This window comes from Chelonia mydas, chromosome 12, assembly GCF_015237465.2.
Source record: "Chelonia mydas isolate rCheMyd1 chromosome 12, rCheMyd1.pri.v2, whole genome shotgun sequence".
In the NCBI taxonomy this organism is placed as follows: domain Eukaryota; kingdom Metazoa; phylum Chordata; order Testudines; family Cheloniidae; genus Chelonia; species Chelonia mydas.
Window position 1 is genome coordinate 10,758,667 of NC_051252.2, and position 13,276 is coordinate 10,771,942.

At 43.5% G+C, this 13,276-nt stretch overlaps 1 protein-coding gene across 1 annotated transcript in view; it reads right to left on the bottom strand.

Annotated features, from left to right (window-relative positions):
- The window catches only part of LOC102942943 (galanin receptor type 1), a 31,000-nt gene extending 19,989 nt beyond the window's left edge, over positions 1 to 11,011 (bottom strand). The window contains exons 1-2 of the mRNA XM_007053984.3: positions 10,156 to 11,011; positions 8,288 to 8,353 (exon numbers count right to left, since the gene is read on the bottom strand). Coding sequence (XP_007054046.2) covers positions 8,288 to 8,353; positions 10,156 to 10,857 — 768 coding nt within the window. The 5' untranslated portion in view covers positions 10,858 to 11,011. The remainder of the gene's footprint in view (positions 1 to 8,287; positions 8,354 to 10,155) is intronic.
- Positions 11,012 to 13,276: the final 2,265 nt, after the last annotated feature.

Below are 13,276 nucleotides of genomic sequence, written 5' to 3' on the forward strand. Positions count from 1 at the left end.
TAAGAGACCTGTGTTGGCAAGCACTGAATACCATGGACAATACTTGATAAATTGTATGCAATATTAAGGTGCAGGGACTGCTCATGAGTGATGGCGTTTTATAGCCAGGACACTAGCTTTTCAATACCCTGAATCTGTATCGACTATGGACCTGATCTTACACTCTTTACTGAGGCTCATTTTCCATGGAAATCAATGGAAGATTTACTTGAATAAGGATGGTAAAATAGGTCCCTAAATTCTGTTACCTTACCATCTGCTGGCTGTGCAGTGGTCTCTGAAGTAAATGATCCAGTTCCTTAGCAACAACCATCAACATTAACACCACCTGGAATACTTGTTGGCAGGACCCCATCATCCCAGAAGGTGGCACCTCCAAGTCAGTGTTGGGGCACCTCTGTGGGGTAGTGACACCTGCTCTGCCAGCACTTGTGGTGCCTATTGACAAAACATCAGGTGACTTGAAAAAGCACATCTGATAAAGGGCTAGGGATTGACTATAGGAACATAAGAACAGCCATACTGGGTCAGACCAAAGGTCCATCTAGACCAGTATCCTGTCTTCCAACAGTGGCCAATGCCAGGTGCCCCAGAGGGAATGAACAGAATAGGTAATCATCAAGTTATCTGTCACTCATTCCCAGCTTCTGGCAAACAGAGGGTAGGGACACCATCCCTGCCCATCCTGGCTAATAGCCATTGATGGACCTATCTTCCATGAACTTATTTAGTTCTTTTTTGAACCCTGTTATAGTCTTGGCCTTCACAAAATCCTCTGGCAGGGAGTTCCACAGGTTGACTGTGCATTGTGTGGAAAAATACTTTCTTTTGTTTGTTTTAAACCTACTGCCTATTAATTTCATTTGGTGACCCCTAGATGGTGTGTTATGAGAAGGAGGAAATAACACTTCCTTATTTACTTTCTCCACACCAGTCATGATTTTATAGTCCTCTATCATATCCCCTCTTAATTGTCTCTTTTCCAAACTGAAAAGTCCCAGTTTTATTAATCTCTCCTCATACAGAAGCCATTCCATATTCTTAATCATTTTTGTTATCCTTTTCTGAACCTTTTCCAATTCCAATATATCTTTTTTGAGATGGGGAGACCACATCTGCATGCAGCATTCAAGATGTGGGCATACCATGGATTTATATAGAGTCAATATGATATTTTCTGTCTTATTCTCTATTCCTTTCTTAATGATTCCCGACACTGTGTTAGCTTTTTTGACTGCCGTTGCACATTGAGTGGATGTTTTCAGAGAACTATCCACGACGACTCCAAGATCTCTTTCTTGAGTGGTAACAGCTAATTTAGACCCCATCATTTTATATGTATAGTTGGGATTTTGTTTTCCAATGTGCATTACTTTCCATTTATCAACAGTGAATTTCGTCTGCCATTTTGTTGCCCAGTCACCCAGTTTTGTGAGATCCTTTTGTAGCTCTTCACAGTCTGTTTGGGACTTAACTGTCTTGAGTAGTTTTGTATCATCTGCAACTCTTCCCCAATAAATTATGTTCATTTATGCATCTGACAGTTTTGTTCTTTACTATAGTTTCAACCTGTTTACCCGGTACTGAAGTCAGGCTTACTGGCCTGTAACTGCCGGATCACCTCTGCAGCCCTTTTTAAAAATTGGTGTCACATTAGCTATCCTCCAGTCATTTGGTACAGAAGCTGATTTAAATGAGAGGTTACAAATTACAGTTAGTAGTTCCGCAATTTCACATTTGCATTCCTTCAGAACACTTGGGTGAATACCATCTGGTTCTCGTGACTTATTACCGTTTAGTTTATCAATTTGTTCCAAAACCTCCTTTAATGACACCTCAATCTGGGACAGTTCCTCAGATTTATCACCTAAAAAAAATGGCTCAGGTTTGGGAAACTCCCTTACATCCTCAGCCGTGAAGACTGATGCAAAGAATTCATTTAGTTTCTCCACAATGGCCTTACCATCCTTGAATGCTCCTTTAGCGTCTCAATTGTCCAGTGGCCACACTGGTTGTTTAGCAGGCTTCCTGCTTCTGAAGTACTTAAACATTTTTTTTCTATTACTTTTTGAGTCTTTGGCTAGCTGTTCTTCAAATTCTTTTTTTGGCCTTCCTAATTATATTTTTACACTTCACTTGCCAGAGTTTATGCTCCTATTTTCCTCACTAGGATTTAACTTTCACTTTTAAAGGATGACTTTTTTGTCTCTCACTGCTTCTTTTACTTCATTTAGCCACGGTGGCACTTTTTTGGTTTTATTACTATGTTTTTTAATTTGGGGTATACATTTAAGTTGAGGCTCTATTATGGTGTCTTTAAAAAGTTTCCATGCAGCTTACAAGGATTTCATTTTTGGCACTGAACCTTTTAGTTTCTGTTTAACTAACTTCCTCATTTTTGCGTAGTCCCCCTTTCTGAAATTAAATGCGACAGTGTTGGGCTGCTGTGGTGTTTTCCCCACCACAGGGATGTTAAATTTAATGATATTAAACAAATGTTTGGAGAACTGCTTTTGCTGGATTCTAATACTGACTTAGAACAACGCTTCCTCAGCTCTCGTCCCCTAACGCCCCTACTCTACTTGCGCTATATTGATGACATCTTCATCATCTGGACCCATGGAAAAGAAGCCCTTGAGGAATTCCACCATGATTTCAACAATTTCCATCCCACCATCAACCTCAGCCTGGTCCAGTCCACACAAAAGATCCACTTCCTGGACACTACAGTGCTAATAAACAATGGTCACATAAACACCACCCTATACCGGTAACCTACTGACCGCTATTCCTACCTACATGCCTCCAGCTTTCACTCTGACCACACCACACGATCCATCGTCTACAGCCAAGCTCTGCGATACAACCGCATTTGCTCCAACCCCTCAGACAAACACCTACAAGATCTCTATCAAGCATTCTTACAACTACAATACCCACCTGCGGAAGTGAAGAAAGAGATTGATAGAGCCAGAAGAGTTCCCAGAAGTCACCTACTACAGGACAGGCCTAACAAAGAAAATAACAGAACGCCACTAGCCGTCACCTTCAGCCCCCAACTAAAACCCCTCCAACGCATTATTAAGGATCTACAACCTATCCTGAAGGATGACCCAACACTCTCACAAATCTTGGGAGACAGGCCAGTCCTTGCCTACAGACAGCCCCCCAACCTGAAGCAAATACTCACCAACAACCACATACCACACAACAGAACCACTAACCCAGGAACCTATCCTTGCAACAAAGCCCGTTGCCAACTGTGCCCACATATCTATTGAGGGCACACCATCACAGGGCCTAATAACATCAGCCACACTATCAGAGGCTCGTTCACCTGCACATCCACCAATGTGATATATGCCATCATGTGCCAGCAATGCCCCTCTGCCATGTACATTGGTCAAACTGGACAGTCTCTACGTAAAAGAATAAATGGACACAAATCAGATGTCAAGAATTATAACATTCAAAAACCAGTCGGAGAACACTTCAATCTCTCTGGTCACGCAATCACAGACATGAAGGTCGCTATCTTACAACAGAAAAACTTCAAATCCAGTCTCCAGCTAGAAACTGCTGAATTGGAATTCATCTGCAAATTGGATACTATTAATTTAGGCTTAAATAGAGACTGGGAGTGGCTAAGTCATTATGCAAGGTAGCCTATTTCCCCTTGTTTTTTCCTACCCCCCCCCCCCAGACATTCTGGTTAAACTTGGATTTATGCTGGAAATGGCCCACCTTGATTGTCATGCACATTGTGGGGAGAGTGGTCACTTTGGATGAGCTATTACCAGCAGGAGAGTGCGTTTGTGTGTGTGTGTTTTTTGGAAAAGGGGGGGGGGTGAGAAGGCCCACCTTGATTTTTCATGCACGTTGTAAGGAGAGTGGTCACTTTGGATAGGCTATTACCAGCAGGAGAGTGAGTTTGTGTGTGTGGTTTTTGGAGGGGGGTGAGGGGGTGAGAGAACCTGGATTTGTGCAGGAAATGGCCCACCTTGATTATCATACACATTGTGAAGAGAGTGGTCACTTTGGATGGGCTATTACCAGCAGGAGAGTGAGTTTGTGTGTGGGGGGGCGGAGGGTGAGAAAACCTGGATTTGTGCTGGAAATGGCCCAACTTGATGATCACTTTAGATAAGCTATTACCAGCAGGAGAGTGGGGTGGGAGGAGGTATTGTTTCATGGTGTCTGTGTATATAATGTCTTCTGCAGTTTCCACAGTATGCATCCGATGAAGTGAGCTGTAGCTCACGAAAGCTCATGCTCAAATAAATTGGTTAGTCTCTAAGGTGCCACAAGTACTCCTTTTCTTTTTGCGAATACTGCCACAGTATTTATTGCTATAGCCGCAGCACTTTAGCTTAGGTCATCGTCTCTGTATTCTGATAACAGTAACTTGTAGTGAGCTAATAAATTGGACAATAATGCCTGCATTACTGGCTAGAGAAAGACAATATTGTGGTGGAAAGTATTAGAAGTACAAAGAGATGGAGGAACGTCTTGGTAAAGTACCTTAATTTGATTTTCTTATCATCTTATATAAGTTACAGTGAACTGCCTTTAGTTATTCAAAATAGGTAACAAAATCATTGAGTTCCAGTGAGCGCCTCATAAAATTATGGATCTGGTCCTGTCTCCTGTAGGTGGGCAATTCCACAAAGTAGCTGAGATACTCATGGGTAAATATTAAAGCATGGGTGAACAGTTCAGCAGAGATTAATTTGAGGCAGGGTTAGGTAAGATCAATAAAGGATTCACTACTGGGAGCACACACAGATCCAAAAATGGTGTAGATAGTGGACTTTAGATTAGCTCCAGAATCACTGTACAGAATAATTTCGTATATTCTGCTCCACACAATGGAATATTATGTAGTAAGTGCAGACTGAACAATGGTTCAATCTTGCCTCTGAATTGCCTGATTTTTGTTGCCTGAGACACTTAAACATGATTGCTGTATTCCTAACATCAACTTTCCACCTGATGAATCCCAGAGTTTAACCTAGTGCACATAATACAGAGAAATCAGGTCACCTACACCACTGCACTGCAACCACCTCCTGGGTTAGACAGTTTAGGGCAGGAAGCTATTCAATTGACATGGCAGGGATATTTTTGTGATAAACAGCATGTAGCTATCCAAATGAGCTTTTGGCCAAGACATACAGGTTAATGCAGGGGTGGGCAAACTATGGCCCGGGGGCTGCATCCGGCTCTTCAGAGGTTTTAATCCAACCTTCAAGCTCCAGCCAGGGAGTGGGGTTGGGGGCTTGCCCCGCTCCGTGCATGCCAGGGCTTCGCATGGCTCCCGGAAGCAGCGGCATGTTCCTCCTCCGCATAGAGGCAGCCAGGAGGATCCGCACACTGCCCCCACAGCTCCAATTGGCTGGCAACTTGCTGGCAAATGGGAGCTGCAGGGGCGGCGCCTGCAGCCGGGGCAGCACACAGAGCCTCCTGGCTATGCCTCTGCATAGGAGCCGGAGCAGGGACATGCCACTGCTTCTGAGAGCTGTTTGAGGTAAGCGCTGCATGGAGCCTGAACCCCCTCCCGCCCTCCGTACCCCTCTGATTGCACATTCTTTTTCAGAAAATATTTCAGTGACATCTGTTTATTTTTAAGGTTTGCCCATCCATAAAGAAATCCTTCCACTTATTATAGGGATATTTGCCCCAATATCTAAAATCTTCCTTATTCAACATGGCTTTGAAAGCTCTATTATTTTTTATTTATTATTTTATTTATTATATTTATTTTTGTTTGGTCAAGTACCTCACATATGCCCAACCAGTCAGTGCACTTTTAAGTAGTGGGCGATATTTCACTGGTGCCAGAATTTTGGGATAAGAGTCCAGCACACAATTATATGTGATTGGGTTTTGCCATTTTCTGTTCTATCTGTATTTGTGATGGATTTTCTCTGAGAAATCCATTCCTATACCAGTCTAATGTGTGTCACCCTATAATATCTCTTGAAGTCTGGTAGCAACAGGACATTCCCGCCATTCTGTTTTGATTCTTGATTTCCAGTTTGACTACAGGAATCTTCGAATAGGTTTTTTAAAAAAATTCCTGACTAATTTTTGGGAGGTGTAAAGGGAACCATGGAAAAAAGAGACAAGACCCTGGGCAAGATATTCATTTAAAATACACAATTCTACCTGTCAAAGTCAATGGTAATGCCTACCTTTCAAGTCTTTTTAAATAATTTTCATTAATGACTCAATATTTAGTCCCCACCCCCACACTTAAGGTGATTAAAATTACATATTTAGTCATTAAAGTATCATCCACTACTTTTCTGTGCGGATTTATCATTTATTGGGTATCTTCTGAAGCCCAGGAATAGTATCTGATCTGGAGTAGTTTAGTCTGTATCGATTCCTAACCAAAAGCTTTGATTTATTTCTTGTGATATTAGCCAACTTTTATTTATATCTTGTATAAAAAGCATAAGGATAATGAAATTTTGTTTTCTGTTCCCAGAACACTGATTGCCTGAATTTCTTCAATGCCCCTCAAATAATAAGAGTGATAAGGGACACCCTTGTCTTGTTTCTCTGTAGAATGGTATCAATGCAGCCTTTTTGATATTTCCCCACATATATGCTATAGGATTTTTTGTAGATTTCAATCCACTTCTGAAAGTGTTCCCCAAAATCATATTTCTAAACAAAAATGGGTGTTCTACCAAGTTAAAAGCCTTTTCTGCATCCATAGTTAGAATGCAGGCTTCTTTATTAGCACTCTTGGAACCCTATACCACATATAGGAATTTTCTATGTTATTTAAAGGGCTTCTTCCTTTTCTGTAAAGGCAGTTTTGCTTTGGTGTACTAATTTAGGCATTATTGTCTCTAATCTGGATGCTAATATTTTAGTTAAAATAGTACTACCTATATTTAAAGAAATGGGCCTGTAAAATGCTTGATCTGATAAGCCCTTATTTTGTTTAGGTATCAAAACTGTATCTGCTTGATAGAAGATATTTGGTAAGCACTCTGTTGCTCAGGAAGACTGAAATACATTTGCTAACAATGGAGTTACCCATGTTTTAAACATTTTATAGAATTCAACATGACTCTATCTGGTCCAGGATTTCCCCCCTGATTTTAGTAATGAGATTACCATCTTTATTTTTTCCTGTGTTGTTGTGCCATGTAGTACTACTCTGTCATTATGTGTCAGCCTGGGCATTTTAAAATCCTGCAGTACATGCTCCCAGTTCTTCCATGTTTGCATATTTGCTAGTATTTCTCTCTCAGGAATATTCCACTAGCACTTTGTTAAGAACCCTTGTTTTTTGGAATATTCCATTTTTTGTCCTTAAGGCTGTTCTGGATTTTCTGTTGGAAATTGGTCTGACTAGTCATCTGCCAGATTTGTTCCCTCATTCATAAAGCCTTTGGTTGGCAAATAAGAGAGCTGTCTGTTTTTCTTTCCTGTTATTAGTGCTTTTAAATCCTCTTTTTGCATTCTTCATCTCTTGGAGTAAATCTGCATTATTAGTCAAATAATATTGCTTCTGCAAACTATAAATTGGCTCCTAAAAGTCTACCGGTTTTTGCTTATGTCTTTCTTTTCTTATGAGATAATGTGTCCCCTTATTCTGATTTAAAGGCCTCCCACCTAGTTTCCAGGGATATATCCTATAAGGAATTATTCTTAATATAATTATCAGTATGGGTTCCTGTGCTCCTCCAAGCAGAATGGATCTCCCACTCACTCCATCCTCAGCTTTCTGACAGGAGAACGAAGCCTGTCTCCTGCTGCTGCAGCAGCATCAATGAATTCAGAAGGAAAGAGAGGGACAGAGCCCTGTCAGGTCTGCAACTCTGCTGCTCCTTGCAATCCTCTCCAGGAACCCAGGGGGAGGATGGGCCACTCATTCATTTCTCCTTTCAGCTTCCCAGCAAATTAAGAGAGCTTGACTCCTGCTACTGCCTTTTCAGGGAATTCCAGGAAAGAGGGAGGCAGGTGAAGCCACAGCCTTGCACTGTGTATAGCCCAGCAGTGAAGCGGCTGAGCATCCCCTTCACCTACATAAATGCTGACAGTGTCACTTCGGTGAGTGGAGCGCTGAACTTCTCTGCTCCTGCCCCTTCCACTCTTTTCTCACCTGTGCTCCTGGACTGCCCCCAGTCTAATCACAGGTATAGCATATAGAGCCATTAGTCAGTTTAAAGATCTGTCATAGGCAGTACATTATTTTCAGGATATGATAGAAGTAAAGTTTCTAATTAATTGCTTCCACAGACTTAAGGAAGTGCTTTTATTTTACCTTTTTCTTTGATCTCTCCGACTTCTTGGAAATGTTCTTCACTTTTTTATGAAGATGATATAAAACCTAAAAAAAAAAAAAAATAATTTAGCAGTAGACACCACATGCACAAATGCTATTACAGGCTGTGTGTGTTTGTCTATGGACTTGCAGCTTGTAGAAACATTTAAGAATGAAAAGAACTGATTTGCGAAGATGTTAGAATTCAACAAAAGTCTATTTCAATGCTTTGTTAAATACATTTTGAAATTTTCAGCTCCAGATTTTAACCCTTAAGGTTTCTTCTAAAAGCTTGTTTCCTGGTGAAAATTATGAAAAAAGCTAAGATTGGACAAGGAGTTGCTCATTATACATAAACAGCGTGATCCAAAGCTTGTTGAAGTCCATGGCAGCTTTGATGGACTTTGGATCAGGTTAACTCAACTACATTTATAAGTCCCATAAAGATGTAACATGGTCAGTACCTCACTGACAGTTCTGCATCCAGTCAGTATAGGGCACTTACTGCATAACTATTAACTGGGCTCTCTGAAACTTGAATTTAAAGTTACTTATCTAGGTCTGGTCTACACTAGAAAATTAGGTCAGTTTCAGTATGTCGGTCAGGGGTGTGAAAAATCCACACCCCTGAGCTGCGTTGTTAAGCCGATTTAAGTCCCCATGCAGACAGTGCTAGGTCGATGGAAGAATTCATCCATTGACCTAGCTATTGCCTCTTGGAGCGGTGGATTGCCTACCCTGAGGGGAGAACCCCTCTCGTTGGTGTAGGTAGAGTCTACACTGAACTGCTACGGCAGCTGTAGCATTTTAAGTGTAGACATACCTGTAGGTTCTGACTTCAAAGAGATGCAGGACTATAAAAAACAAAACAAACGAACAAACTATTAAGAAGATAATTTCCATTCAGTGTGCTAACAGAATTTAAATTAACCTTTAAAAACACAATTACAGCAGTGCTGTAACCAGGCAATTATTATACTCTGGCTATTGGAGCCAGAAGACTAATGTACCTAAATCAATTATTTATAAGAAAATCCATCTATTAAATGTCATTCGCATGCCATTTGCCAGTACACACACCATAAGCAATGAACTGGAAAGAAACCAGCATCAATTTAAGCTACCATAGGGGAAGCTAAGCACTTTATTGAAAGATTGTATATTAGGGCTTTTTTCCCCTCACACACACAGGGACATAGATTAGAGATTTCAGTATAAACACAGTAGAAGAGTTAAGGCCTCTTTCTAATGTAAATCCTATTACTGAAATTTCAAGCATACACTTTAAAAGAAGATTTGTTATACTGGTAGAATATTCGGTTAATATTAAAGGGACAGCAACTTAAGTCACTTTTATTGGAAGCGTTACCTAATACTGTAGCTTAACGGTATGAGAAAAAGTCTCTTAACAGTATTTCCCTTTTTTGTGGGTCTCGCCCAGCAACACAGGGAGGAACATTTTACAAAAGTAGGAAAACGATTGTAAAGCTACAAAAATCAGCATGGGAGTTGGGGTGGCTGGTAAGGGATAAGTCTCTGTCAATCCTGGAGAAGGCATACGTGGGGATTGTTTCAGTGCCCTCACCCATCAATCCTGGGGAGGGAATAGGCAAATAAATATTTGGAGATCTGTTATGTTACCCCAATTTTGCCCACTCCCCTCTTTTCACCCACTCCCACTCTGGTGTGGAATTGGTATCCTCAGCTTTAGGAAAGGAACAAGGAGTGGTGGGGGTTATTTCCATCCATCGGGAATATGGGGTGGATAGATTGATCATGAGTCCTGGCGTAGGAAGTAAGGGAAACTGGCAATTTTGGAACCCCTTATAAGACCGCCACCTACCTCCCCCTCCTCTCCCTTCACCCACCTTGGCATAGCAGCAGGTAATGAGCACCAGGGGCAGCAGGTACCCCACCACCAGGATGGTCACCTTGTAGATTTGCTTGGCAGCTGAATCATCAGCCCACTGCTCCCAGCAGAAGGAGCTGTTGGGTGCCTGCTGGTGGCCACTCATGAGGGCCTGGTGCTGGGCCACAGGGATGGCAATGAGCAGTGACAACAGCCAGATGATGCCCACGCCCAGGGAGGCATTGCGTTTGCTGCGGATGCAGGGCGAGCGCTTGGCGTGCACCACGGCGATGTATCTGTCCACAGACATGGCCACCAGGGTGAAGATGCTGACGAGCATGGTGGCCATGGCCAGGTAGTGAACCCACTTGCAGAAGAAGGCGCCGAAGACCCACTCAGGCAGGGAGTAGATGGTGGCTTGGAAGGGGACGCAGAAGAGCAGGAATGAGAAATCTGCAATGCTCAGGTTGAGGATGAAGATGTTGGTGGCGCTGCGTGAAGGGCGTCCCCCAGATCGGATTCGCCCCAGCACCACTAACACCAGTGTGTTCCCCACCATGCCCAGCATGAAGATCAGCCCGAAGAGCACAGGCACAATCACGACCTCGGGGCCACCCCCGGACACTTGCAGCCAACACACTGGGGTGCCTGTCCAGTTAGCCCCGACGCTGCACTCCGTGCTGTTAGCCCCAGGAGACAGTACAGCCTCCTCCTCCTCCATGGAGCCAGGGTAGGTACAGGGGAGAGACTGGATCCTTGGGGGTGCCTGCTAGGGGCCACTCCCAGTGCCCACAGTGGTGGTCTGTCTGAGATATTTGGTGCTCAGTGGCCCTGCTTCAAAGAGCTCCCTCCTTCTGGGGTGTCTCTGCCTGGACTCTTTCTCCAGGGGGTGAAGAGAATGTCGGTTCCTCCAGTTGCAGGGTTTGGGCTCCTGGGGGCTTCTTCTCTGGGGCTCTGTTCAGGCTCTCTGACCCAGCTCCTGGATGCGGTTGACAGTGCAGGGGGCTCAGCAGCAGCTGGCGGTGCTGGTGATGTGCCAGAAGCAGAGGGACTAGAGAATGGAGCACACGCCAGAGGGGCTGCGGATGCACTGGGAGCTTTGAGTGCAATCCGCGCTGCCCCAGCTCCTCGGCTCCACTCCTCCCCTCTCCACCCACACTTATCCAGCTGCCGCCCCCCTCCCGTCCCCAGCTGCGCTCACAGCAATGGAGCTGAGTTAACAGGGGAGCTGTCCGGGCCCTGATTCCTTTAGAGGAGAAGCCCCGGTCTCCTCCACCCCGGCAGGCATGCACGTGAGGAAGGGGGAGGACAGCAAAGATGAGTTCTGATTTAAAGAGGCTGATCCAACAGCAGCTGCACAGGGAAAGTCTGTACGGCTCTCCCAAGGAGTAGAGCTGGGGAGCACCTGCTGCAAGGACAGGGAAAGAGATAAGAGCAGGATTTTATAGCTGTAAAACCTGGATTCTGCCAGCTATTTCCCCCCCCCCCCCCCACGCCCCCAGCCCTTAAATTGCACTATCAAAAGGGAAGGGATTTACCTGATGCCAGTGCACAAACTCGCTGGACCTTGCTGCATCCTGGCAGGAGTGCAGCAGAAACCCAGAATGGGCAGCTGGCTTCTGACAGTTCTTGGATGCTCACAAAATTCTAACACCTAAATAGAGCATAGGTATAACTGCTGCTAGCGCGAACAAATTCAGACCTCAGTGCAATAGGGTCACAAAAGTCTGGAAGCAAGGCTCACCTTTTGTTTGGTGGACCAAATTCTGGTTCTCCATATAGGCAGTGGAAATCGTGGTTAAAATTTTTGTTCTGTCCGTTAGGATCCAGCGTTGCCTGTACCCCATGGATAGTACATACAGGATCTCCTGCACAATGCAACACAGACGTGCCAGCATGGCAGGCTCGTGCTGGAGTTAATGGCAACTTGATTTCACTGGGAGAAGGATGTGGTTCCTTAGTTTCTAGGAGTGTTAACTGTCGCAGTTTAGAACTGACTTGCTTTGCTGGCTTGTCTCTAATAAATTACTGAGCTCATATTGGGAAACGTGGTGCCCCCACACTGAAATGCTGGCGTCCCCTTCCCTTTCTGGATCAATCAGGAATTAAGTTCCCAGTGACATTTAATTGGTGTTATTCGGAACCAGGGAAACTTGTTCCTTATCCTTAATACCAATGGGAAGAGTCCATGATTAGTATGAGTTTCCCTCAAAGGAGTATCTATGCCAGAGAAGCAGATATGGAGTTCTGCAAAACGCCACTGCACCGAAGGATCAACTAACAGTGGCAGCCCATGGCATAGTCCTGCTATCTTTTGGGGCACACTGTTAGAATCGGAATAGCAATATAGCAGTGTAACAGGTTACAGGGAGTTGAGAAGCAGTTTATTCTCAGGTGTATACATGAGGAGAGGTAAATGCCTGAGCAGCTATGAGGCAGTTCAGCTATGTGAATGAAACTCCTCAAAAAGTGACTGTGTTTAATTTGAATGGTGCAGTTTTTCCCATGCATTGATTTCCATAAGTGTGTAACAAATCTTGAGTTTCAACATGAAGGACCCCATCCGACAATGCTTTTCTGAGCAATCCGTAAAGGGATGTGTTCCTTAGCAGCACTACAACAGAGTAAACGATTCCTTAATTATAAAAGGTGGTTGATGCTAATATTAGCATTTATTGTACAAGAGAAATTTTAAATGGGCGCTAAAGCAATTGATGTTTGTTTTAGGATGAAGGGTCTTCAGTTCAGCAGATTTAAACCTTGCAATCATTTCCTAGGAGCTAGATACCTGATACAAGGGATGTTTTGAAGGTGAGTAAATCAGACATGGAAAAGACCTCAAGTTACTTGTCCTGTAGTCTATTCTATTGGATTGCTCCCTTTGTATTTTATGGCTTTGTCCATTCTAATTTTAAATCACCCAAGAGCGAGGCTTTCTGCTTCTCTTCAGAATAAAAGATGATTTTGTTAGGATATTTTTCTGATAATTCCTCAGGGGTTTTTTTTGTTTGATTTCATCCCATCTGTCACAGTTACAGGGGTAACTGCACCCCATTCTGGGTTGAGTGCATCTCCTCAGGTGTTATGTAAAGGCATAAGGCCCATCTTAATGGAATTTTGCAATTTCCCACTTCTAGACT